This window comes from Stylophora pistillata, chromosome 1, assembly GCF_964205215.1.
Source record: "Stylophora pistillata chromosome 1, jaStyPist1.2, whole genome shotgun sequence".
Taxonomy (NCBI): Eukaryota; Metazoa; Cnidaria; class Anthozoa; order Scleractinia; family Pocilloporidae; genus Stylophora; species Stylophora pistillata.
Window position 1 is genome coordinate 24978968 of NC_142519.1, and position 27967 is coordinate 25006934.

At 40.6% G+C, this 27967-nt stretch overlaps 1 protein-coding gene across 1 annotated transcript; it reads left to right on the plus strand.

The window, feature by feature from the left end:
- Positions 1-5586: 5586 nt before the first annotated feature.
- LOC111326230 (polycystin-1) lies at positions 5587-27579 on the plus strand. Its single transcript, XM_088746808.1, has 15 exons — positions 5587-6374; positions 7253-11704; positions 12416-12731; positions 13237-13837; positions 14103-14324; positions 15256-15381; positions 16046-16336; positions 16904-17155; positions 17870-18631; positions 19320-19556; positions 20084-21141; positions 21464-21891; positions 22929-23224; positions 23904-24075; positions 24704-27579. The coding sequence occupies exons 1-15, from the start codon at positions 5621-5623 to the stop codon at positions 26506-26508; spliced, it is 11772 nt and encodes a 3923-aa protein (XP_088602934.1). The 5' UTR covers positions 5587-5620; the 3' UTR covers positions 26509-27579.
- The last annotated feature ends 388 nt before the right edge of the window (positions 27580-27967 follow it).

A 27967-nucleotide genomic window follows, 5' to 3' on the forward strand; every position in this document is an offset into this window, starting at 1 on the left:
ACTAGTATCGCAGAGGTCAGTGGTTCGAGTCCCGTACAGGCCTGAAATTTTTTTCAGGTCTGATTTCCACTATTGCTCAAATAGTGCTTTACTGCGAAGGATCGTTCTTATATACGTTAAGTTTATGAATAACATTCCTTTCAGACGACAGCATTCGCTTCTGAGGGAATATTTCAGAGACAGTGATGGGACCAACTAATACACAATCCTTACTTGAAGAGAATAATAAACCGGATTTGTCACAAAGGGTTGATCGAATCGAGAACTGCAACACCAGGGAACTAATCATCGGAAGTCATTGCACCCTTAATAGACTAGTGACCTTCGCACACATCACGCCACAGAGTCTACAGACACTTTCTTTATAGTATCTTGCAAAACTGAAAACAAAAAATCACTTGTCGTTCCAGTGATCATACCAAATTAAGAAAACCTGCAAAGTTCCAATGAAATCTGCTGATCATTTGTGAAAGTATGGGACCATGTACTTGCCAATTTTCCCAACGATACTGTCCACCTTGACATCACAAGCTCAGAAGAGATTTGCTAGTTCATCGTGGCAACTTTTCACTGTTCCATTTTCCACTACATCACTTGTGATAAATTCTGTTAAAAGAAATATTTTGAAGGACTAACCCAACCCATACTGCTGAAATCACTTACCAAACTATCACATGTCATTACTAAAACATTCTGCTACAATTACTTACAATACGTACCAAAACAGACACAGTAGTAATTTGTACTTACAATGCGATTTTTTCAATGTATAATTGAAGCCCTTTTTAAGTGAAAGTTAAATGAAAACGACAAAAATAACAAAATATAAGAAACAATGCAAAAACCCCCTTGTTGTAAACAAATTCTCGAAATTCACATAATTTGACGAGCCTACAACGGATCTACTAAGCGTGAAAAACTAACATTGGAAGTCAGTTTTTGTTTACGTGAAAAATACTGAATAGCTTCTTGAAGAATACTTATCGACTTTTCTCCTCCCTCGCTAGGGTTGGCCTGCACCCATCTGACAGCTTAAAGTGGGTGACACACTTTCGCCAATCGCTGCGATCGGCGAAAATCGCCGGTATGTCAGTGCGGCGATGGCGATTTTCGCTGATCTCAGCGATCAGCATATAGAATTGCCGATAAATATCGACGACTTTCGCTGGCAATCAAATTCGTGGCGATCAGTGAATGAGATCGCCAAGTGCGTCACCGGCTTAAGGCATGAAATACCCAACGGAAGTTACTAGCATCTAGACACAAGTTTAACAAAACGTGGCTCGTTAACTTTTTATTGCAAAAGCGAAATGGAGTGAAATAATTAAAGACGAGATGATTTACTGACCATCAACAGCATCGATTAAAAAGATTTATGAATCCCCCCACTAAAAATTCTATTGTTCAATAAAGTTTTTTAGGTTCAGAGAAGTGCCATAAATCTTCTGTGGAAAATGAAGCGAAGCTGAAGAGAGGTTTCATGTCATTTTTATGTTCCAAAACGTTTAGTAAAAGAATGAAAACTTTTCTGAATGTAGCGAGCTATTAAAAAGCGTTTTAGGATATTCGGACAGAATATCTTTTTTGATCAAAATTCCACCCGGCATTAAATGATTCGTAAACATATATTTTTAAACAGACTAATATTTAAATTCTAAAAAATCGCTTTCTCTGTTACAAAAGAGGACTTCTCAAAGATCCTTATCAAGCAAAATTGGTTGAAATATCATGCACAATATCCATGAAAAGTTTCTTTTTGAAAATGCTGTCCTTTACAAACTGTTGACGAATCACCTTGTTTAAAAACTGGCAAGAGAGTTTTTAGACAGGGGACTTTTCATGGAATGACGACTTATTTTTTAATCTTACATTTTTTTAATGGAAAATTTCCAAAAACACCGTCATGGAAAACGTATCGAAGAGTAGTGCTTTTACATCAAGACAGCCTGACTGTAGAACCATTTTGGCAGCGGAATACATTCTCGTCTATTTCTTTAGAGACCTTGTCTGAATTCCAAGTGTACTGGCCACGAGGAACTGGTTTTCTAGTATTTTGAAAGAATTTGCCTCATGAAACTGTGCTGCTGACTTCAAGTTGGTAAAACAACGAAAATCCAACGGAAAAATTATAATCAATACAATTTGTTGTCGCCTGAGACCGATCTTAGAATCGGAAAAGTACAGTAAGCTTTTCAATAGATCAAAAAATTTAGACAAATCCAAATTGCACTCTTCAGTTTTCTTTTAACCAATTCAAGCTTCTCGTTTTATGTCCTAATTTTCGCGGCGCCAATTAAGACAATCTATATCAGTGAAAATTATTAAAAATTCATGGCATGTCCGCTCTTAAATCCACTTACCGCAAAGAAAAGCGCCGCACATTTGGTGTCATGCCAAAGCGGATACATGTTGCTCCTGCTACTGCCGGTGAAAATCGAAAAGATTTCGACTTGACTTTGAAACTTAGGACTGCGAAATTTTACCCGAAGTGATATCTCAAGATTAAACTGACTCAGTACTACGCGTGCTAAAAAGAAGTCAGTTTGAGTATGTTTTTGGGGGTTTCATATTATCTCTTTACTCTATTGCAGGTAGGAACATCTAAGGTATTCAGAAATTAAGTCGGGTAAAATGTTTCGTCACCGCAAGTGCAAAGCAAAAGATAAAGTGAGCTTTTGTATGTAGGATGGCCAGACTGTTACGTCATGTCTCAGGTTTATAGGTAATGCTACAGGAGGGACACTTGTGAACTACAGTACGGCTACTTTTTGTCACAACTAGAAAATGAATTTTTTTTTTCTTTATTTGTTTTCGCTAATTTTCGGGGTGGTAAGTATCTCTTGGTGTATCAAAACTATTTCTGCCACCAAAAATTACATTGAATTTTTGTTCCTTACAGTTTCACAGTTGAATATCAAATATCTCCAGTAATTTTTTACCATGAAAAACTCCACTTCTTCGTTTGTAAAAGCTCTTTGCTTGCAGTCTCCGAGCTATGAAACTTAACCTTCTCGTTAATGTTATGTAGGAGATACATAACACGAAACTGGATACTTAATTGCCATTTTGAAGTCTGCTAAACAAGTTTAGACCTACCATCATCATTTAGATGGCCGAAACGAGAAGAGAAGTTTCATTCTCCGGGAAAATTGCAACCTTCGTCGGCTTCCTTTCTTTCATTTTCGTTTATTTTTAGATAAGGCTTATGTTGACATTTATTCGACAGGTTTTGTCTGATTACGAAACGCAAGGAAGCCTGATCATCAACTCATCACAGGGTATGTAGACTTCTTTTCAAATAACAGAAAACGTTTTCAAGAAAGCACGAACTAAACTTATCATGAGCCGAGGCCCTACTTACTTCATTCACGGTGCCACCTGTCAACATCTTGAGAAGAGTTCAATTTTTTGCAGTATTAAATGATATTTGTAGGTGCTACGTTCATTCGTTCTATTGTTATCACCTCGAGCTCCAGGTAATACTCCTATCTAGACCATGATTCGGCCACTCAGTGAAGGGTTTGCGAGTAAAGAAAAGAAGTGGCGTGCCTAACACCGTCACAACCTACCCCTTCTCTCTCTCTCTCTCTCTCTCTCTCTCTTTCAGTCCCAAAACAAAGAAACAACCAAATAAATCGGGCAAAGTCCTAACTAGTATTATTAGGCTAGTCGACCACTTTGTTGTGTCCCGAATTTGAGGTTTATTTATGAAGCGTGAGGTAAAACAACTTCCTCCGCACATCAGTGTAAACGAAATGTTTGAAAAGCGCTTGCGCCATGAAATGCCTGTCAAGTTAGCAGAGGATGTCGTGCTTGGACCCATCGATTTTCGTCAACTGTTGTAACTTTAGCTCCTTATTTGCTAATTCTTTTCTCTAGTTTGAAGTACAGTTTGTTCTTTATAGTCTTGTAAAGAGGGATTATTTCGCGGTTCTGACTGAAGCTTTGCAAAAACCTTAAAAAACCCTACGTTGGCACATTAAAATAGTTCAAGAGTCGATAACGGGCGTAGGAAATTTTCATTAATGTTTGAAATTGTTTGTCAGTTCTGACTAAGCGCGTATTATTAGCTTTTGCTTTCGTGTTTTGCTGTTTGCTCTGGAAAATGAATTTCATGAATTTGAATTAAGAATGGTAATTGGTTCCAATGAGGAGCATTAACCGTGATGAGGGATTTTATAGAGGTTTTAACACAGATTTGCTTTCGTAATACTTTTCTAGGTGTCTCAAAACAATTATTCGTAGTTCGAACCTATTTACAAAGAAAGCAAAGTGCCTGCACAATTTGAGCAGTTTTCGGCGAAAAAAAAACGACCAGCATACATGACATTAGATGTGTCCATTGCTGCATCTTTTTATTGTCTTAAATGGCCTCTGAGGCACTAGTGGCCTTCAAGATTTAGTTTTGCATTCGAGTCATTTAACTCACAACTCCCTCCCTGAACATATACCAATTTTTTGTAGCACTCCCAAATGTTTTCATTTTTACCAGAAAATTCATCAATGCCCTTATAGATCCCTGGGGAAAGAAAGACACGGCGAGAGTAAGTTGTCTTACTCAGCAAAACCCAAAGGTACCCAAAGGGGCTCCAACTCAGCTTTCACAACACTTAGTTTCACTTAAATTTCTCCATCATTTTGTTAGCAATTGTCAGAGAAACCTGACTGTCTTCGTGTACGAGTTACAAAGTAACCCGACAATTCTTCTTAAAACGGAAAGTAACTGCGCTTGTGGCAATATCCATACTTCAAAATCTGTTGCGTGTTACAGACAAGGGCGATTTTTTAGTGAAGCTGTAAAGCGTTAAAAAACTAGATAAGACTACCACACGTTCGATTCTTCGCCTTAAGTGAGCTTCAGGCGTTCTAAGTATAGTCTTTTCACTCGTTTCTGTGGAAGAATTTTGTTTTCGTGCAACGAGACCGCTTACTACGTACGGTTTTGTTTATCGGTGTTTGAAACGGGATTAAGATCGGAAACAGAAGAAAATACCTGTCGTTTATTTACTCTGTCATTGGAGAGGGGATGAGTAGTCGGATGTGTTGGTCAAATTGATTCAATGTAAATAATTTGGAAAGGGTACCAAAATGCATCTGCCAACCTACTCGCTCAAAATATCGAAGTTGTAAAATTTGTTAGACGAAGAGAAATTATGAAGCAAAGAGATGGGAATCTTATGCTTATATCAGTACCTTTCTTCTTTGAGAACTTGGTAGCTTTACATAATTTCACACCATTGAGTATCTAAACGGGATTTCATGCCACTAACCACTAAAACAGAAGGATAAAGCTGGAATGTTTGTTAAAAGTATTATTCTCGATCCCACGTATTAGCCAAAGTACGTCAAAGAAACCAACCTGTAAAGTCGTGTTGCGTAGGCATTGACTTTCCCTTAGACTTTATCTCTTAAATAAACAACAACACGAGATTTAAGTTCGAGATCTGTAACTTTTTTTCATCGGAAGAAGCTTCCCCCAATAAACTTAGTTTCTAGGTTGAAGATTTCCCTTGATTAAAAAAAATTAATGGTACAGTGGGTCCTTGACGCAAGAAAACATTGACGGTAATTGATAACGGAACCTTAAGATAAAAAGTTGAAAAACATAATAAAACGGTATATGAGTTTGAAGATAGCGAAGAATCACTCTTTTTTATTCGCCTCCTTTGTCAAAAGCACCTCATTGTTGTCCACCTCTTCTTCCTTGATAGCTTACTACCACTTCTGCGAGTTCCAAGTTCTCCCTAAAGCAGTGTATCCATTCAATAACAAAACTGTCGCCAATGATGTCTCGTCTAGCAAGGGCGTAGGCTTTGTAGAAGGAACAGAATTCTCACCGGGGATTCATGGCGAGGAACAAGGTTCCATTGAAGTCCAAGGCCGCGAAGACTCTTACATTGAATTACGGAAAGACGCTGGGAACCTAAACATCAAAAAGTCTATCACCATCTTGTTGTATGTCTATCCCCTCGGCGGATCAGGTCCTATTGTAAACTACAAAAAAGACGGACACGGAGTTCAGATTTATGAAGAAAGTTCTTCAGACAGAACTTTGGCAACGCGCGTCAATAGTCGCAATCTCGGTCGGACATCAGTTATTAAGAAGACCGGAGTACTCACCCGAAATGAGTGGCATTATGTCGGAATGACCTATGATTACGATAGCGGATTGGTTACTCTGTGGCACAACGACCAGGAAATGGCATCAGAAAACATCGGAAGTACAAAGATTGCCACACAGTTTGATGTACGCATCGGAGCTCGCCAGAAGTCAACGCACGACTATTTTAAAGGCAGGGTGGCATGTTTGCAATTTTACTCAACAGCGTTGACGCAAAGACAAATCGAAAAGGCTCGTATTGCGTGCAAACCCTGTAAGTAAACAGTCATTGATGAAATTAACTGTGCGGTTATCATTTTAACTGGGTCCTATGCAGTTAACTATCTAACCCAACATCCTTTCTATGTCACGTAATGAATTAAATCAAATGTTTGGACTGTCTGAGGACACTTGCCTCTAGGTTCTCTCCATTATCCTGATGTATATTGTTTGAACAATTTCCATCATTTTTACTCATCAGAAGCTCTATGATACTATCTCAAGAAATTTTAGCGAGTGATCTCGAACCTTTTGAGCAGCGCTATTAAAACCTGTGTATGTTTTGCTAGTATGGCAACGTTCAGTTTCCGTATGCAGGCATTCTTGGAGTAGTGGTGATCAGATTTCGAACAACCAGCTCCTTTCAGGGGTCAATTTAAGAGATACGTTAAGAGATACGTTTTTGAACTTTTTAACTCATTACAGATAGAGACGAGGATAGTACAGGATGGTAGAGATAGACACAAAACACGAATCATGAACTCAAAAAATAAAAAGCTGCATTTTATAAGACGAACGAACCCTAAAGTAAATCCTTAAATAAGTTTGGCTTGTTTGAACCCTCGTCCGGGTTCGAGCCCTGGCCGAGGACATTGTGTTGGGTTCTTGGGCAAGACGCTTTACTCTCTTCAACCAGGAGAATTAAATGGGTGCGGCGAATTTAATGCTGGGGGTAACCCTGCAATGGACTAACATTCTATCCAGGGGGGAGTAGAAATACTCCTAGACGTTTCATGCTACGGAAACCGGATTTAAGCGCCGGCCCGATGGGCCACTTGGCTCGTAAACAGGCTTTACCTTTACCTTGTTTGAGAGCAGTTACTATTCCCTCAAAGTATTTATTCAGCGATCTTTTATTACTTCATTTCATAGTTGAACCCGTCAGCAGGATTAATTTGGTTGTACACCACAAAAGCAAGTACATTGAAGTCAACGAAAACATTTCAATGGCTGTGCTCAACGACAAGAAGACGAAGTTTGGCGAGTACTTATACGATCTTGGTGACGGAAGCCCGACGGTCACATCCGATCGAGATGTAATTCACTACCGCTATTCAACGTATGGACATTTTCTCGTGAAAGCCATCATATTTAGCCGCTGCCGAAATGAAACTTTAGTCGTCAGAGCTACTGTAACTGTTGAAAGACCTTTGGAGCTCCTGGGAAACCTGAACCTATCATGTGACCCAGTACCATTCCCCTCTGCGCTTGTTGCAGTTCTGAGTTTAGATCGAGGCACTGATTTCAAGTGTTATTGGAACTTCAGTGACGGTCACGTGTCTGAGACAGATTTTGCGGATCAAGGGTTGATGCACAAGTTGAATTACAAATTTAAAGCAGCGGGAACTTATACACTTAATGTCAGTTGCGTCAACAGGCTTAGCAGAGCAAATGTTTCCTCGCTAGTTTTTGTACAAGTTCCCATCACTGGTCTTGTTATTGAAAAAATCACTCCTAAAACCTACCGTAGCGAGTTCCTTGTCACGTGGCGTGTACAAAGTGGTAGCGATATCCACTACTCAGCTAGATTTGAAAAGAAGGAGCTTAGGATATTCCAAGGTCAGAATGAATCACGCGGATGGGCTTGGATACGACGTGAAGATCACGTGAGCGTGGGTCTCTTTGGCTTCATTGTAACAGCGAACAACAAAGTAAGCGCAGTTTTACAGGCTTCAGAAACGATTCGCATCGAAAGAGAAGTACAACCATTTGTACCAGTTGTGTACCATTCAGATCGAAACATCGAAGTTAACGAGACTGTTATTCTATCCATGACAAAAATTAACGAAGAAAATGCCGCCAATCCTTGCTATAGTATCGACCTCGGAGATGGTAGAAATCCATTGAACACAAGAGAGATAATGATGAACATCAGCTATCCAACCTACGGAGACTTCTTGGTGACGATTAATGCCTCCAACAATGTATCTTTCTTCATTGCGACAATTTTGATCAAGGTTCACAAACCAGTGCTGTTGATAAAAGATTTGTCCCTGACCACTGAACCGACAATCTTCTTACAAACCACAGTGATAAGCGTGTACATTCTAAGAGCCTCCGATGTTATCTGTACTGCTTCATTTAATGAAATTTCCAATTACAGCAAGGAGTTCGACCTCCGAGCGCAATCCGCCTGGGATCCTGTCAAGAATCTAATGAATGCGAACGTGCTCAAAGTACAGTTTTTCATAAAGCACAATTATACAAAAGTAGGAGTTTACACAGTGACTGTCATTTGTAGAAACCGTCTTAGTGAAAAGACTGCAACCATTGCTGTCATTATCCAGAAGCCAATCACAAGTGCTCGTCTAATTCCCATTAAACCGATTATACTTGGAAAACCAATCAATATTAGCTTCGAAATAACCTCAGGGACCAACACTTCTTTCGCTATAGACTTCAACGAATATAGATTCCGTCGGAACATGACAGGTCTCTCAACATTTCATATTTTAGATCAAAACGTTTACAAATTCGCAGGGATGCACGAGTACACTGTGGCCGTGTGGAACCTGGTGACGTCTCCGATTTCGATTCAAGGGCATGTCATTGTTGAGATTCCCATACAAAGTCTGGCAGTGTATGTCATTGGAAATCCGCGTGATATAGAAGTGAACGAGAGCGTGCGCATAGCTGCAAACCTCAAAAAGGGTAGTAACCCGGAATTTTTGTTTGACTTTAATGATGGAAGCGAGCCTATGGTCACTCAAAGACATGTTGTTGATTACAAATTTAACCCTCATTCCCATTATGTGGTGAATGTCACGGCACGAAACAATGTGAGCCAGGAAACTTCGCTACTAATCATAAATGTTATCAAGCCGGTACTCGTTCTCAGAGGTGTCTCACTCCGTACCGCACCAACTGCTGTGAATGACGCAGCTAAACTCCTCCTCTATTTGCGGGAGGGCTCTGATTTCTTCTGTCACTGGCAGTTTGGAGATGGATCAAGTCTGAATTCCAGTTACCACGATCTTAGCTTTTATGCCGATGGCAAGACAGCAGAAACAGGGGCCTTTCAAAACCTTACATTTAACGTCGAACATAGATACTCATTCGCAGGTATCTTTGCTGTCACAGCCCGTTGTCAAAATCGCCTGAGTTCTGAAGTCGCATCGGCGGAAATCGTGATTCAAACTCTCGTCGAGGGCTTGAGGATCCCAATAATTCCCGCCCAAGTTGTTGGTCGAGAATTTCAAGTTTCTTGGAGCATATCATCAGGAACAAATGCTACATTTCAAGTCATTTTTAAGGGAGGAGAAATCAACTCTATCCATACTTCAGAATCAGAGGGTTACGCTCGTGTGGTGGTCAACACATCCGGTGAATATTTTATTCAGGTCATGACTCATAACTTGGTGACCCCGATACAAACCCGATCAGCGATCATCTTAGCAGAAGTTTCTGTCACTAACATCACCGTTAACGTGACATTCGAATCACGGGAACTTGAAATTGAGCAGATCGCAACCTTCACCGTGCAATTAGGCGCAGGAACAAGCCCAATATTTTTGTTCGACTTTGGGGATGGCAATAAACTCAGTAATACTTTGGGAAAGATCTTATACACCTACGCCTACAAAGATATTTATCTCACACAACCGAACATCAGCTATCAAGTTTGTGTGTCAGCCTATAATAATGTTTCTTCAGTTGTTACCATAGTAAATGTCACCGTACATAGACCAGTTCTTCATCTACATAAAGTGGAGCTGTCGACGTTGCCTTCAAACGTGTCTGAAAACGCAAGGATCGTTCTTTTAATCGATCAAGGCTCGGATTATTTCTGTGATTGTGATTTCGGAGATAGAAGCGTGCCACACCGGCTAAACTTACCGAGCAAAGTTTTCTTGGGCGCAGCCCGGACGCCGGTTGAGAACTTTAACAATCAGAGTTATCAGATTGATCATGTCTACAAACAATCTGGGAAGTACTATTTGTTTGTGGAATGTAAAAACCGGCTCAGTTATGGAAGACGTACCAGGGAAATTACTATACAAAAGCCAATAAAAGACCTCAAAATATCTAATTTGCGCCCTCGGCAATTTAACGAAACTTTCTTTATTTCATGGCAGATAACCACTGGCACCGATGTAAACTTTCGGGTTCACTTTGGCAATCTAAGCTCTAAAGAATTGGGCGGGAGTCGAAACGTCACCATTACATCTTCTGAATATAAAACTGCTGGTGTATTTCAAGTAGTGGTTGAAGCATGGAACTTAGTTTCCAAGGCTGTTGCCAAAACATCGTTGATAATCCAGCATCTGGTCTCTATTCAAGAAGCATTTGCTAGGTTACCCCAACAAGGCGGTTCACATAGTGGGCAAGGTTTCCATAGCGACAAATTTCCGGCTGGCCGTGATATCACATTCCAGATTTTCGCTCGAGGAACCGACCTTTCGTATCAGTGGCAGATCGATGAGGAAAAAATATTCGGACAAGCAACGCGCATTCAGCACAGATTTCACCGCGTAGGAGTTCACACTGTGACGGTTCTGGTAAGGAACATGGTGAGTGAAGCGCACGTGAACATCAGTGTAGTGATTCACTACGCCATAGAAGATCCTGTCTTGCAAATGAACAGCCCACAAAAAGTTAACCAAGAAATCATATTTTACATAAGCGCCAAGCAACTTGGCACAAATTCTTGCTTCTCTGTCGATTTCGGAGACGGGACACGTTCCTTGTTTGGTCATCCCGGATGTAAAGCGAGAAACTCGACGTCTAGTGTCATTGTCAAATCACCAGTTGAAAGCGTAAAGTTTGAGCATGTCTATAATCAGGTGGGACAGTATGTTGTTTTCTTAAACGCTTCAAACGAAGTATCTTTTGTTAGTCTTTCTAAAGACGTCGAAGTCGTATATGCATCTTGTGCAAGCCCTTATGTCGAGATTGAAAATCTTGGTGAAACTTCAAGTACGGCCCCAACATCACTCAGGTCGGATCCCTTCGTTGTCCATTCTCTCATTCGCCTCGACTGCGAGAGATCCAACAAAGTAAAGTTTAGCTGGAGGCTGTTGTTGCTTGACAAGAACGGAGTTCAAAGCAAACATAAAGGAAATATAATTTTGAATGAAAGAGAACTTAACATTCCAAAGAAAACACTGCAGTACGGAGTGTATGAAATTCAGTTCACAGTGCAGATGGCGATACCTGAAACGGACAAATTTCGCGGCACCGCTATTGGTTACTTAAAAATTGTTCCATCACCCCTCATAGCAAAGATTGATGGTGGTAATTTAATCAGTCGGGGATTTGGGAAAAAGATAAAGATCGATGCATCACCATCAAAAGACCCGGATGTTGAAAATGGACAAGACTCAGGTACTGTAAAAGCAGACCCGCGACGATTCTACTTTTTCCAAGCTCAGGAACCTGGGCCAATATACATTAGCATTCCGGCAAACTGACCAAACAGTGCTTACCAACCAATACCAAAAGAGATTTTCCTTACGTTAGCCCTAATCATCTACGTCTAAACTTCCCTTGTCAACTGCACTTTTCAAGGTAAAATTGTTAGTTATCGTGTAGCATGAACATTTTGCTGGCTCTCTTTTGCAGATTTTGCGGATAGCCCTCGATCAGTAAAAATGAGGTTTGGAAAAATGAAATTCCGAAAAAATGTCTTAACTGCATCAAAATTCTTTAATCCAGAGTCAAATAAGGCGTAAATTTGGATTCGTTGTTTCTGCTTTCATTTAAATGTCTACCTACCAATCATTTACCATGTAGATTCTTTCTACACAGCTCGACAGAGAAGTACAACATATCAGAATATCAGGTTCCTTTCCTCGCAATTCGTTGCTTCATCAACTGGAGATCGCAAAAATAAGTTTCAGCAGATATTTCACCCATCCCGAACCGTATCAATTTGTCTCGGCAAAACACTCAAAGTGGCTTTGGTATACTCCATTTTTTAAAACTGCTACGATAAATGAGGCCTTATGTACAGTCCTTGTAATTAGAACGTCTGATCTGTTTACTTCAGTTTGCGAGTTGGGAGTTATTTACTAAAAAAAAGTAACCCTTTTGCAGGCTTAAGCTACACGTGGCTATGCAGGAGCATTCACACGCAGTTCCAGCAAAATCTTTACGCAAATTTGAACCTCCGTACCCCGTACGACACCACCGGTCAACCTGCAATAACTGGAACAGTGCACTCAAAGGGTTGCTATGGAGATGGAGAATTCGTTTTGGCTGGTAGGGATACTTGGCTGACTCTGGACACGTCGCGGATGATGGAAAATGAAACATACGTGGTGTTTGTGGTCATAACAAAAGGAGGAAGGACAGCTCATCAGTACCAGGTGCTGGAAGTAATCCAAGGAGATCCTCCTGTGTCAAAATTAGAGTGAGTGACACCATGTTGTTTGATTCCAACTTATCTCAAACGTTTCTACATAACATGGCTTAAAAAGAGTGCCTACTCTACGCTTGGTATCTTTTTCGTGAATGAAGAAAGACGGGTAAATAATGAATATGATGAGAAACGTAAAGATCAGAAGGTCTTAAACCGGAATGAAGATCACAAACGGGTGCTGCCAGGTCGTAAGCACTTCCAGAGGAGTCTTTTTACAAGATCTATGGCCCACTGCTAGGTTACTTTGGAGGATTGAGACCCCAAATGCCATAAAATTAAACCAATGGCAGTGTTAAACGATAACGAAGGGCTAAACTAACAGACAATAGATTTGCATCGATAGACAAGCATAACTGTAAGGAATTGCGGCATGAATAGCACTGAAAATATTCCTTTGAATTATTACTTCATCCAACTGAGTGCTGAGTGATCACATGTGATGTATTTTTATCCCTTTGGTCAATTTAACAACTGATATAATATTGTTTTCCAATAGGTGCAAGCAGAACTGTGGAGAGAAAATCTGTCCGTCCAAGCGCTTTTCCCTGGTTGGCACCTGTTTTGAAGGTTGTATTGGACGCCTGATCTACGAGTGGCAGGTCTACAAAAAGATTGGCAATGATTCAATCAAGACCTGGGAGCTGCAACAAGATATCGCACAAAGCCTGGCCGAGGTGAAGGATCTCGCAGGTCCCATCTTCACGCTACCTAAAGACGTGCTTGAAGGAGCCAGCGAGTACCTCATTCGCCTTCGTGGTCGCCGCGCAAGGGGGGTCAACGGAAAGACAGAGAGCGTGTACGTAACGAATGAAGTCCCTCAAGGAGGGGCGTGTCTTGGTTGGCCTCCAAGTGGTTATGCACTGGTAACGAAGTTTCGTATTTGGTGCGAGGGCTGGAAAGACCCTGACATGCCGCTAAGCTATCAGTTCTATTACAAAAATGACGAGGGAAAACTGGTTCTGTTTTACTTTGGTCTAAATAATTTTACACATTCTGAACTACCTCTTGGGAATCCTATGCAAAATTACACGCTGGAAATCATCGTCAAAGTGTTGGACTTCTACAAAGGAGAGGCCAAATACTCTTTTCTTCTGCAGGCAAGAATTTACTGTGACTTTTTTCAGTTACTTTGTAGAGTTAATGTTAGTTTTCCTTTCAAAGGCTTTGTTTCTTTGCACCAGTCTTTCTCATGTTTTCGACCATTGTTCTTATTCTGCGGGTCAAACAATATCGATCATCTGTCTCCATCCTGGTTACAGCTGCTTCAGGAATACTATTTGTAATGATGATACTAAATACCATAATGATACACTATGAAGAAATTTTCTTCTGTTGGGATGTAATCGAGAGGGTTTTCTTCAGTCTGTAGAACCCAAGATAGAAGGGGACCAACTGGATAACATGCTTGCCAACATGACATCAGGTGAAAACAGTCAGTTAAGTAACTTGGTGAACGTAGGTGATAGCCAAGCCGCTCTGAGGATGGTTGGAGCCATTAATTCACTTCTGAACGCGCAGAGCACTAAAACACCATCCGGTAATGACAGCGAAAGAGAAGGTGCAAGGAAAGAAAAGAGGAAAGAGGTAGACTTTTTTTATAAGATAAAGAAAATTTGTCGCGCGCTTGGTACAGAGAAAAATCCTTGTAGCCCCGAGTTGCGTTGCGATCGCATACCCCTGAGCCCCAAAGAACTTGTTGATGCGCAATGGTCTTCAGTAGGTTAATACGTGAAGGGTCACAGGTAGATATTTATTTTCGCATTAAGATAAAGAAGAAGGCTAAAAAGACTTGATAGTTGAAACATCTGTATTGGACTGACTCGGTTTAGAGATTTGTTAATGCCTACAAAAGTACCAGCACAATAGCTGACAAGTTTAAAAATGGGCAAAGTGTTATGGTATTCGCTAGAAGCACCAAGGACGGCTTGAGGAGAATGAGCTTTATCATTTACTCATGTAGCCAATGAAACCTTGGTATACACTAAAATTATCTCCTTTTGCTAACTTTAACATGAGTGTTACAAGGTAGGGGTAGCTGGATCACTACGTCATGGGAACGAATCTAAGAATATTGTTCGAAGAACAGAAAAGAGTACGTGAATAGCGGAGGTGAATTTGATCCGAAAGAATCTTATAGAAAAAGAGAGTGTGAAACAGGCCCACACATTTTTGACGGAGAAAGTAAGTAAATACAACTCAAGACTATTTCTTCCTGTCGGATTTGTTTGTATTTAAACGTGAAAATGACCAATTAAAGAACTATTTAAGAAATGGAACACATTTTTCCGGACTCTATAACGTGACAAGGCCACGCGGTGTGTTGAGAGAACACGAGGAAAGTTTATAGAGCAAAGAAAAAATAAGCTCTATTGCTTTTTTGACATAAGTAGTTACGTGCGGGCTCTATAACCTTATAAAGCGTCCACTAGGAAACTGAATTGACCAATCAGACGATGCTTACGATGTTCAATTATGTTATAATATAGTATAGATTGACTCAGTGTTGAATTATTAGGTTCGGACATCGGTTATCAAAGCGGCAGCGTCCCTTCCTGTGACGTCATTAGAGGGCCTACAACAGTCTGCTGACACGATAGCTAGTGCCTCAATGTTTACCGATGAAACGTCAACGACAGCTATGGTATAATGCTACCTCAAGATTTTAACAGTTGATTTTAGAGGAGAACTCTTGATTCTGTATCTTAAAACTTAAGAAAAAGAAATTGAGTGGTACGAGATGTGCAAGATTCAATACTTTTTTAAGAATAAACTGTATCAGGAGTACAAGGTTGGAAGCCAAAAGTGGGCCAAGACCACGAACCATAGAGAACTCATATGAAAAGTCACGTCTGTCTAGGTTTCACATCGGAGTGGTTAAGAAGCAATGTTAAAACAGCCATGGATTATCTTTTACAGTAGTGTATGTGATGTCAATTTTGAACGATGTGAATCACTTACCCTAAGCAACACATTTCAGCAATTGACAACAACAGATTTAGACTTGGTGGGGGTGTCTAAAATAACTTTTCTCACTTATTATAGTTTTTGTTGACTTTTTATTTTGAGATTATCACATAGGGAGTCTTGATTTAAATTCATCACATCTCAGACCAATCGAGAAGTGTTTCAACATTTTGCAACACTTTATGACTTGCGTTGAATCGTGCCTAAGAAACCTTAGGCCAATCATACGTCTGATTCACGTGAAAAGATTTGCGTTCTCAGTTGATCTCGCATTAGACGAGGCTGTCAGTAAAAGCCGGAATGACTTGCTACTCAAATTGTGTTTTTACTTTACTTTTCAGAATGCTTCAACGGAAGCTTTTGAGAGAATGTCAGCACTGTTAAAGAGTAGATCCGATGACTTTGCTGGTTACGACGCAGTGGTTAGCAGCGCCGAGTCCCTCTTGTCTGGGATGGGACAAGTTCTTAATGCTGCTGGGAGCTCCGTAGATATCAAGCCCAAAGAGATGAATGCCACGAAAGCCCCTCCAACGTGTGGGCCTTACCATTTTGACTGTAGAGAAGTAGACAGTGAGTTCCCTGGAAATTCTACGGATGACGAAAATGTAGAACTTGACGAAGAATCTGCTAAGGTTCGGTTTTATACATCTGATATACAAAACTGTTCTTGGGTAGAGTTGGTCGCGTAGTGTGATCGTACTGGTTTGGAAAATACTGGAAAAGACTATTTTTTTCTTTGAAGTTCACCAATGGGAGTCACTATTAAGAAGTGATTATAATGATTTAATAAGACTCCAGTTGAGTTTGTAAGTTTTTATTTGCCAGTTTTGATCTGTCGGTAAAATGAGGTGGAACGTTATAGCGCCCCTGCATGACATCTCCCGGCTAGATGTTCTTTTTTTTTTCTCACTTCGCATCAACTCTTTTATGTTGGTCAAAGAGCCACAAGAAAGTAGTTAGATTAATTTTCACTTGAGCCTGAAACCTCTCAGCTGAAGCCCTTAATGTTGAGCGTAAGTCTAAAGTAAGGTAGTTTTCAAGGTTCGTGATATAGGACTTCGTGAAAAAAATCTACATTGTACTCCAGTATAAAGATTTGCTCAATGTTTTTAACGCGATCAAGCAACCCGCTGTTCCGTAGACGAGCAATTTGAAAAGGGTTCTCAAAGGCTTCTTTCCCTCCGCACATTACCTCATAGAGCCGCGATGCAGCAAACGCTATCGTGGGAATGCTTGGAACAGTGAGCGGCTCTGTCCTGGAGAACAAACTCCCAGGTGAACAACCAAGTGTTATTTCAACTGCCAAGCTCAACATGGCGGTAGAAAGGGTTGATCCAGACTCCCCTGACGGATCTTCTATCGGTGATGGAGCATCAGGCTTCAAGACGCCTTCTTTAGGAAAACTGTTTGGCAAAACAGGCTCAGATCTTGATGGCCCTGTAGACAAAGAGGTAGGTTTTTGCTATATCAAGTGAAGATCAATCTAGGAGACTTAGGTTCCTACTAAGGCCTTATTCTTCACATATTCCTTCTCAGTACCTATGATGTGTTGACGTGGGATTTATGTGGTTTTGCTTTATATCGCTTCGTGATTGGTCTAGAAAACTCGCACCAGTCTTTGAACCAATCCGAGTCAAAACTGAAACGAATCTCAACTTGGTCACATGCGTTTCCCGTCTTCCTGGTAGTTTGCCTTTTTTTCCTTTGAGTTCTAATTGGCTGATGATGAAGCTAATTCTTTTTCTGAATGACCATTGGGATAAGTTTGGATTTGGCTTTCAATTGGCTGTTAACTTTCCATTGGATACTACTTCGAGATCATTTCTGTTAACGGAGATTTTGGGTAAATGTTGGAAGGGTGAGCCTTGTATCATGAATTTTCCTACGTGGACATGCCTTGGAACGTTTAATCGTTGTTTTCGGACTCCTATAGAGTACCTCTCGACTTAGGAACCAATAAAAACTGGGGGACCTGGGACCTGACAAAACTTCTGGGAGGAAGTGGGGAGGGGACAGCCTGAGATGGACTAGCATCCTATCAGGAAGAAGAAACAATGCGCCTTATCACATTATGATACAACTTCAGCAGTTGTGTTACACGTAGACTTGGGTGAGTGTTCACAAACAAAGCTAATGACCCTTGTGTACCATTTGTTTATGTGTAGATGGCTGCTATTAATGACAACCCATATACTTGGGACAAAGGATCGTCGAGTATCACCGGAAAGGTCGTCAGTCTTTCGCTCAAAAGCAAAGGTGAAAAGCTCAGCGTCTCCAACCTGGACGAAGATGAACCAATAGACGTTTTCATTCCAAGGGATTCTCCTGTCAGTCCTCCAGACGAATTTATTTACAACTGTTCTGTGCACAAAGGAAGGCGCACGCATAAGCTGTTGGTTGACAAAAATGGCACTGCTGTTAATGTAGAGGTTCGTATAATCGGTCTAAGTCGGCAGTTTGTGGTTTATGTCAGGCGCGGGAAAGCCCCGACAACCACAGAGTTCGATTGGAGAGCGGTTTCTCCGAACATAACCGAAGAAGAACGATTGAGTCTAACTATTAGCGAAGAAAGTACGAACTCTACAGATCAAGATCCCACCTCTTTCAGCGCATTATTAAATTCAACTTTAAATGAGACAATCGCTCTACAAAAAAATATCACTAACGGAAACTCTTCCAGTCCGAGGTACTTCAAAGATAATCTTCTCGATTCCAGTTTAACATTATTTTTATCTCAAAAGAGACTTTACGTCGGGCCATATTTCATTAGCATCTATTTTTCGTCGCCATCTTCCTTGGGTGGACAACGAAACCCGACTGAATGCAAAGATGATGATTTGAGCATTACCTACACGCTCAGGACGTTTAAATCCAAATGTTTGTATTGGAACGAAAAATTTCAAAAGTGGAAAAGCGATGGTTGTCAGGTAATATGAATTTAAAGGATTTGAATTTCAAATTGAGGTTACTATAGATAAAATAAGATAAAAAATGAAGCTTTTAAAAAGATACATTTTCCTTTGCCATGTTTTTAATTTCGACTTCGAGCATTTTCAATAGAGCCCCTATAGTAATTCGAGAATCATTTTGATTAGAAGAATGGGTATGAAAATAGCGAACGAGGTACATTTAGTACATAAAGAGGCAATGTGTGTGCTTTTTTTGTTTTAGCGAGAGCTCCTCATGAGCACACTCTTTGAGGTAGATGTGAGTTATCCGTTTCTGAACCTAGCTTTAGAATATTCTTCAGTTAAGATGCGCGCTATGATTGGTCAATTTAGCGGGCCGTATTCCACTGTGCGGCCCGCTGAATTAAAAAGTTTTTAGAATGATGTTGAAATCTTCCCCCTCTATTGGAATCCAGAGATACAATAAATATCTTACCAACTTTTTTTTTCTCTGTCCGTACTGTAAGTTAAGGAACCTCGATTTTCCCTCTCGGATTTATGGCACGCACGCTTCGCCCTAATAATAAGTGCGACAAAAACTCGGTCTGTAACTTGTGGTGCGGACATCGAACTCGGTTAGCATTAATGAGTCATCTATTATAAGTAGGTGTAGTTCATATTCAGATTTTATTGCTAAATTAAAATGACGCTCTTCATGCATTTTTAGGTTGGTAATTTGACAAATGTCACACGCACTCATTGCCGTTGCACCCATTTGACGGCATTTGGTTCAATAATGGACGTTGCCCCAAATCCAGTTGATTACAGCGCCGTATTGGCTGGATTCAGTTCCATGTTCGAGACCGGGAACGTAGTGGTGTTTTTCTTTATTATCGCTATGTTTCTCACATATGTTCTTGTGTTAGTGTGGGCCAGGAGAGCCGACAAGAGAGACATGCAACAGGTACTCAGAGTTTGATCGGTCAATTATTGTTAAACAGTCGAGAAAACAAATCATATGCACTTGACGGTTCATAACACTACAGGTAGCCTTTTAATTAACTAAAAAAACACAGTTACAGCTTGAATCAATTTCCAAGGATTTCAGATGAAAACAAATAAGAAAGACATTGGCTTTTTGTAAGTAATGTTGCACTTGCAGCCACCAACTATAAATGAAACACGCACACTCCACTCAAGCGTTAACTTTCGCTCGGCTTGCGGAAACGTCAATCCTCATCACCGGTAGTAGTTTTTTTCAGAACTAATCTCACTTTGACGATGTGACGATGTACAGAAATTAAATTATTTCTTCAAATGTCTCGAGACCCGATCAACTTCAGGCATATGCACAGTTCTGGAAGAATGGTTTCAGTGGGCTTCAGAATAAAAGCTTTATCGCCATTTCTTCTACTTGTTTACTTATCCATTATATGCCAATTGGCTTGGAGCTTGTTTAGTTAGATGGATCCGTTTTGCATTTGTCATTAGGTTGGGGCCACCCCCATTCCCAGCAACGTATCCAATGCCACATACCACTATGAGCTTACGTTTTACACTGGTCAGCGGAGTGGTGCAGGTACAACAGCTCAAGTGTCGTGTTTGTTGTTTGGTGAACGTGGCGATAGTGGAATCTGTATTCTAAAAGACGAAAATCGTCCTACTTTCCAAAAAGGTAGCGCCAACTCATTTGTAATCTCTGTTGCGCAGTCTTTAGGTCCAATAACGTTCTTGAAGGTGTGGCACGATAATCACGGAGTGTCACCTGCGTGGTTTTTGAAACGGGTCCTGGTGCGAGACATCCTGTCAGGAGCGGTAACGATATTAATTTGTGAACGATGGTTCGCGCTGGACGAGGATGACGGCGAGATCACGCGCGAGCTAACTCCTGCAGGGGAAAAAGATCTTACGTCGTTTTCAAGACTTTTTAATAGTAAACTGTACAAAGACTTCACGGATGCTCATCTGTGGTTCTCTGTCATTCTGAAGCCTTGTAGAAGTAAGTTCACTCGATCTCAGCGCACTTCATGTTGTCTTTGCCTTCTGTGTACAGCTATGGTGTCTAGTGCTATGTTTTATGGGCAAACTGCATCCGGGGGCAGTGGCGGCAGCTTAGTCCTGGGGCCTATTGAGGTGAACTTAGTATCGATTATGATAGGTATACAGTGCAGCCTCGTCATCATTCCAGTTAATGTTGCTATAGTTACCATTTTTAAGAGCGTGAAACCAAGGAGAACTGAAAAGACTGATGAGGAGACAGAGAAACAGTCCTCATCCTCTTCGGATGAGAAAAATTGTGTCTTAGAAGTCGAAATTTCCGACATAGACGAAACAAAGAAAGGAGCTGGAAAGAAAGCTCCTCCGAATGAAGAAGTCCACTTAAATAGCATTGATTGCTCTGAAGATGATTCTTGCAGTGTTGACAATGGAGACCTCGTCATGGTAAATAAACCAGGGAAAAACTCAGGTGGAAAAATGGATTTCTTTCGAAACAGAAGAGATGGAGGTCACAAATATGTTGTCCAAATAGACAGCCTTGACCAGCTAAGGTAAGCCAGAAACATTTCCCAAACACCACATACCCAATTTTAGCCTAGGAGAATATTATCTAGAGGGGATAGGTAAAGGAATGGTAGTTGCATTGGCAGACGCTCTTATGTTATGGTTAGCTCTGGGCCCTTTCGCATTCTGTCCCAATTGAAATTGATTTTGCTCGACATGCCAAGAATTAGGGAAATACAATCTTGTTATGACTGGTTTGAGCCAAGAGAGCAGTTGATGGTTGTCTTTTTGGAATTTCTTTCCTGGATAACGTAAACATCCAATGCAGTATAAACTTCAAACTAAAAGAGATACCTGATTCATCTACAGCTCTGACGTTCCCGACAAAACTTCCGGAAACTCAGTAGCTGAAAGAAAGGACACAACAAAATGGTGGTGTTGCGGAAAACAAAAGAAAGACATCGAAGACTACGACAGTAAGAAAAAGAGTGAAGAAGAAGAAGAGAAAAAGAAGAAAAAATCGGATGGCTTCCTTCCACACTGGTGTTTATATATAGCATGGATCCTGTGCATCATGGCTTCTTTTACATCGGCTTTGTACACCTTATTTTACAGCATGAAGTGGGGACGAGATAAATCAAACCAGTGGTTTTTTTCAATGATCCTAACGTTCACCCAAGACACTCTCATTAACCAGCCAGCAAAGGTGTTGTTCTTATCAGTGGCTTATGCCATCTTCACAAGAAAGAGTGATGAGGAAACAGATGCCGAACAAGGAGTTGAAGACCCTCGGAAAGGTAACTATCGAATACTGAACGTTTCTGAAGCAGTGCACTTCTAGGCTGCATATAGTAGTGCTACCAAGTGCTTTTTTTTTTTTTTTCGGCGAATGCTCTTGTTGAGGAAACCTTGTTCGCTATATTTGGTTACAAAGAAAAAGGGATGAATAGAAATTGTCTGTTGTGGAAATTCCAAAGCAAGTGTCTTTCTTAAGTCATCTACACTGGTAGAGTTCGTTATTGACCAAATGTTCCCTTAGACGTTTCTTTCATCAATCATTTCCGTCCGTGGGCAAGGAGAATTGTCAGAGAAAATCTCGAGAACTTTTTTTCACCAACGGCATGAAAAACTTGGGTTATTTGTAGATGTGACACTTCTGTCTTATCTAACTGTGAAATGAACCATCAAATTCAAGGTATCACTTCAGGGAACTGCCATAAAGGCAACATTAGGCACGGTGAAACAGCCGAAACCCTCCAATGTGGGGAAGTATGTAACTGAAAGCTCCGTAGCAATGCAACTGGCACTAAAAAGTGCTGTAAAAACCCTTCAGCTTCAAGATTGAACTCGGTTGGGGTTCTGACAGGTCAGAGGAAAAGTCATAAAATATTAGACGGAAAATAAATGATTGGTTTGGATAGGTTATTTATACGCGACGAAAAGCCCAGAGAGAAAGGTTACAAACCACTTTTTGAGATTGGTGAACATGTTCATTCAGGTGAAGAATAAAGACAGATTTGGATGAAACGAAATCGTATTGAACTTTCTACTTCGGTTGGAGCCCTGCAAAATGTATCACCACTCCAAAATAGCATTAATTAATTAATTAATTAATTTCATTAGTGTTCTGCCACCCTTACGAATGGGTCGACTAATGTCTTGGTAACACATAATGATATGCAAGAAACACTCTGCGAGTTACAGATTCCTCTTACAAAGACCGGAGGGAGGGAGAAAACTTCAGTATTTTTCCTTCTTGATCTACAGTAGAACATAATGTAACTCTGATTGAGAAAGAATTCATTAAACGCATCTATGATTTATTGAAACACAGGTAAAGATGAAGAGTGGCTTCATGGCGACATTTTGGACAACGACGACAGAGAAAAAGAACTGCTACGATACAAACCTCCTGACGAAAGCAAGTTAAACGCCTTGCGAGAAACCAGAATAAGGGAGAAAAAATTAAAAAACAAATTCAGCAAGCTGGGAGATTACACTTTCGTCGTGCTTGTCCTAGTATTGCTCAGTTATGGCAACAGGGACTCAAAGTCGTTCATGATGAGAAACTCGATGGAAAAAGAATTCATACATCCCCTTACCGCATCTTACCCCCAAGGATTAACAGATGTAAGTCTTTTAAACAATTATAATCGACCCCGGTCAAGTGTAATCTAATTTTCTATTGTCAAAATCAAAGGTAGATTTCCAAATTCCTATCGAAAGGGAAATTGAGAATAGAGACTGGACCTCGGCGCAGCTTGATCAGTAGGTAACCGACAGAAATCAATGGCGTTCTCTGGCCGAGGCCTTATGTACATAGACGCACGAAGAGGACTAAATAACTAACAAACATTCCTGTGGGCAAATTGAGCAGTACCAAAGACTGACCTACTTATGGCTTAGGTCATTACTGTTCTTGTATTTCCCAGTTTCAAAAACAGTTTTGAAAGCTTTCCTTCTTTCCAAAACCGCTTTGACGACTTGTCTGCTTAATTGCAGAGTCCACCTTGTAATAATAACTTCGTAATAACCGAGAGTGAGCTGCGCCTCGTGAGTCCACAACATTTTGACCACTTTCGTGATGAATATCGTTGTCAATATGGGTACAGACCACGCTAAACCCCCGTCGATTTGCTAAATTCATAACTGAAGAAGGAGTTGTAGAGCAACTAGAGAAGGGAGAAACGGCTGAAAAAACTTAGGAAGAGATATTTCCCGACTTTTTGCTTCTCCTCTCGCACTAGACCTACATATTTTCAATCAGTTACAAAAATCGAAATGATGTCAGGTTCGTGTTCGTCCATAGGTGAACAATTTGCAGCTATTCATGACATGGACGGAGAAAACCTTAATTCCTTATTTGTACGAACATGATTGGTATAATGGAGACAAGGTGACCAACAGAACTGGATACACTTCAGGAAGACAGTCCCGTCGACTTGGACGGATTCGATTGCGTCAAATTCGCGTCCAGAACGGTGAAGTTTGTCGATTAATTCTCATAACACTAAATACAACGACATATCATGACAAAAATAATTGTAGAATTAACCAGAGCTCCGTTAGCTGCTTCCGTCAGGTCACGTAAAACATGATTGAATGGGTCGCAATCTTATTTTTGTCTGCATCTGACTGGCTTGGAAGGAGGCGGGAACCAATCACAGAATGAAATACCATAAAAATAATGGATAAGTTTTTACTCTCTAATTGAAAATTCTCTATCAATTGAGCACTCTAAAAGCATGCTATGCAGATACAAAGGAAGCGTCGATGTACCTTCTTGTTCACTAAACACTTTATCGTCCCGAATATCATATTTTCCACCAGTAAGGCGAATTTCAAGCTGTGTTTCACTTTGCACAGTGTTATCGGGTTTTGGTTCTAATGAGTGAGACTTGGCAAACCTATTTGTTTCGAAAAGTAGTCCAGTGTTACTCAGCTGGAAAACTGCACTAAATGTTAAACAAATGTAATCCACTCCACTATAGTACAAATTTACTATAGTGTTGCTATTCACACTCTTCATGTGAACCCCTCCCCCCCTGTATCATTAAGGTAATCATTTTTTAGGATGGGTAATCATGACACCATCTATTTAAATCACAGGTAGCTGTTCAGTGACAAAACTTCTGAAAGAAGTTATCCACGAGTGCAATCCTCCTTTTGATAAAAAGCATGAGGATACCCGGATTTTCAGTCCCGGATGGCGCGCTGGTTATCAACCCGCAGAAGACACTTTAGTGTACAAAAGAAGTGCATCGGGGCAACTTTCCCCGTGGGCTTATTTGGACCCCACGGAATCGAACTCTTCATTCATGTTTTACGGTAGAATCGCGTTTTACCCTGGCGGTGGTTACGTGGCGGAGTTTGGCGATTCCTTGGAGGAAGCAACAGCCTTCGTGAATTATCTCAAGTCTACCCATTGGATTGACAAATACACCAGAGCTGTCTTTATTGAAGGAGCCATATACAATCCTAACACCAACCTCATCGGAGTCATAGAGACTGGTGTGGAGGTAACGTCTGGAAATGCTTTTATACCGCGAGTTGATTTTAAAATCTTCAGACTATTTGCCCGGCTGAATCCTTCCTACGTCTTTAACTCAGTTTGTGAGTTGTTGTTCTTCTTGATTATCCTTTACACTCTATACACGATCATCAAAGGCATTTACCAGCGGAGGAAGAAGTACTTCTGTGAAACAGTGAGTCAGCTGGATATTATTCTATTTGTGGACGGTATTGCTATCGAAGTCGTGTATGTTGTCCGAGAGAGCAAGCTCAGAAGTGCCGTGGCTACCCTTACAAGAGATCAAGAATGGTTCATGAACTTCTCCGAGTGTGCCTCGTATAACGAAGCACTCGTCATCTTGTACGCGTTTGCGGACTTTGTCGCCATACTGAAGTTCATCCATTTCTTAAGTTTCACGCGCGTTGTTCAACTTTTATCAACCACTATTGCAAAGTCTGTGGTTGAGCTTCAATCCTTCGCCGTCATGCTGTTTGCTATATACATGGCGTATTCTTCAATGGCATTCACAGTTTTCGCTCCTTACGTGGAAAACTACAGGTCTTTTTCTGCAACCCTGGCCTCTTTGTCATGTCTTGTGATGGGAGTTTTTGATCATACTGATTTTACTTCACAGTCTGATTACAAAACTGTGGGTTATTTTTTCTTCACGACTTTTTCTGCGAGTATGATTTTCATATTTACAAACATTGTTATAACGGTCATCAATGGTGTGCACCAAAATGTCTGCAGCGACGAGGAGCTCAAGAAAAACGAAGATTCTTTTTTTAACATAATTTTGGACAGAGTTCTGATTTTTACCGGGTTCAAAGGACCACCAATCCGAGAAGAACCAGAAATCGAAGAGCCTACTATAGCGGAAATACAATGGAATTTAAACATAAACTATATAGAGAACAGTCAGTTAAAAAGGTTAAAAGGATTGTTTAAATCTATTAACGATTACGATGAAATAGAGGACATATCATTGGTCAGAGCGTATACGAAGACGTGGGAATGTAAGACGATACGTGATACTGGTTACCAAGGAGACACATCAAAGTCAAATGCTGCTGAAAAAATCAACGATGATGAACACGGGCGCACAAATAACGCTGGCATGAAGAGTCAAAGTCAAGGAGAGCTTGTGAAGAAAGATGAGCAACAATTGGAAAATACATCATCTGTCGAGGCAAAAAATAATCCGGCCGAAACTTTAACTAAGTTGATCGTCAAAAAAGCTGAAGAACTGAGCAGACTGGAGGAGCAAGGAGTTTGTGATGAAAAAGAGATATTGCGTCGCGTAAAAGTGATCGAGTGCCTTCAGGACTTGTTGAAGAAATCCGTGGGAGACAAGGATTCTGCGAAATTGTTCTTAAACCATGAGGAGGAATCTGAAGTCTAATCTGCAAAAAATATAGCGCAAGAAATAGAAAGTCCAAAAAAAAAAGGAATTAATTTCGCAATCACGAAGTAAAATCGGAATTGATGACAATTGGAGGTAATGCAAACCCACACTCGGTGATAAACTTCTGTGGGTCACTGTAGTACGTCATAATGATGTCAGAAAGACTATACAGGAAGAGACTCTTCTATTGATATCAAATTGATGGTGAGCTGAACATACTTGAAAATATGATACCTCTCAGTTAGTATGTGCACTATGGTCGATCAATTCAGCGAGCTGTATTTCACTGTATGACCCTCTTCTTCAAAAGTTTGTTTGAACTGAGATCTTCAGTCCCTCTTTATTTGAACACAGAGATATAAAAAACTACCGGTATCACGGTGATAGTGTAGTCTGATAGTCAGAGTGGATGCAGTCCTTAGAAGGACTGTTGTCTGTGGTGGTGACTGGCGTTACGACATCCGGAGCGGAAGTCGTCATCGTACGAACTTCGTTTTTCTCAGTCCGCACTGTAAGTTACGGAACCTGTTTTTTTTTCGCTCGGATTTATGACTCAAGTGCGAGGCGAGCGGGTCATAAATCCGAGCGAGAACAACTCGGTCGGACCGAGAAAAAGAGGTTACTAAGTGGTAAGAAGGTAAATTTTCTCTGAAATATGAAAAACCCTTTGTAAAACTTCTTGAAATTGGAGTTGCAAAATGTTTGTGCCTACTGGATTAAGTTTTGTGTTATCTGTCACAAATTCTGTTCCATCAATGCATCATGAAACAGACCCTTTCCGCGTTGTCATGCTTTCAGTTGTTATCAAGAGCTGATCAGGTAAAGAGACCCCCTTAAAAGCCTCACCCATTCCAAAGGGAATCTTTATCATGTTATTTTTAGTCTCAAGGTAGCAGTTCCTTCGGGATTAGAGTGGCATGAAAATGCGACTCGCATGTGATCGGAACATTTCGGATCCACTGAGGAACGAGGTGGATGTCCAAGTGGGAAAGACGATCTCAATGACGTCACCGATAAATAATTGTTATTTTCAGATCCTCTTGAAAATAAAGGTGATATTTAACTATCTTTAACTGGATTGACGTCGGGATACGGCTCCTATGTCGATTCATTGTGATGGCTTGATTATCCCTTGCTGGTCCTTGATGATTTGAGCCACTTTCTTTAAGCTGTTCGCGAATCGAAACAAGGGGACTTATAGCTATCAGATGTTCCCTCTGATCACATTTGGCTGTTGCTTCACCCCTCCCTCCTCTTTCCAATATACTCAACGAGTCCTTCTTACAATTATTAGGTAAAATTTCCTATACAGTGCTCCACGCCAAAGACATTTCAACCACTTCTGTAAAATTGACTATTTCATTTTTTGAGGACCTATGTACGAGAAAACCCTCGTCACCCATACCGCACGCGTATCCACTCGTTAAACGTATCGGTGTTCCGTGCAATAGAGAAT

Coding starts and splice junctions, on each gene's coding strand:
- LOC111326230 (XM_088746808.1), top strand. CDS start 5,621: ATGAGTTTGAAGATAGCGAAGAATCACTCTTTTTTATTCGCCTCCTTT. Junction 14,325..15,255: donor GGAAAGAAAAGAGGAAAGAG/GTAGACTTTTTT, acceptor TTGAATTATTAG/GTTCGGACATCGGTTATCAA. Junction 19,557..20,083: donor ACAAGAGAGACATGCAACAG/GTACTCAGAGTT, acceptor ATTTGTCATTAG/GTTGGGGCCACCCCCATTCC.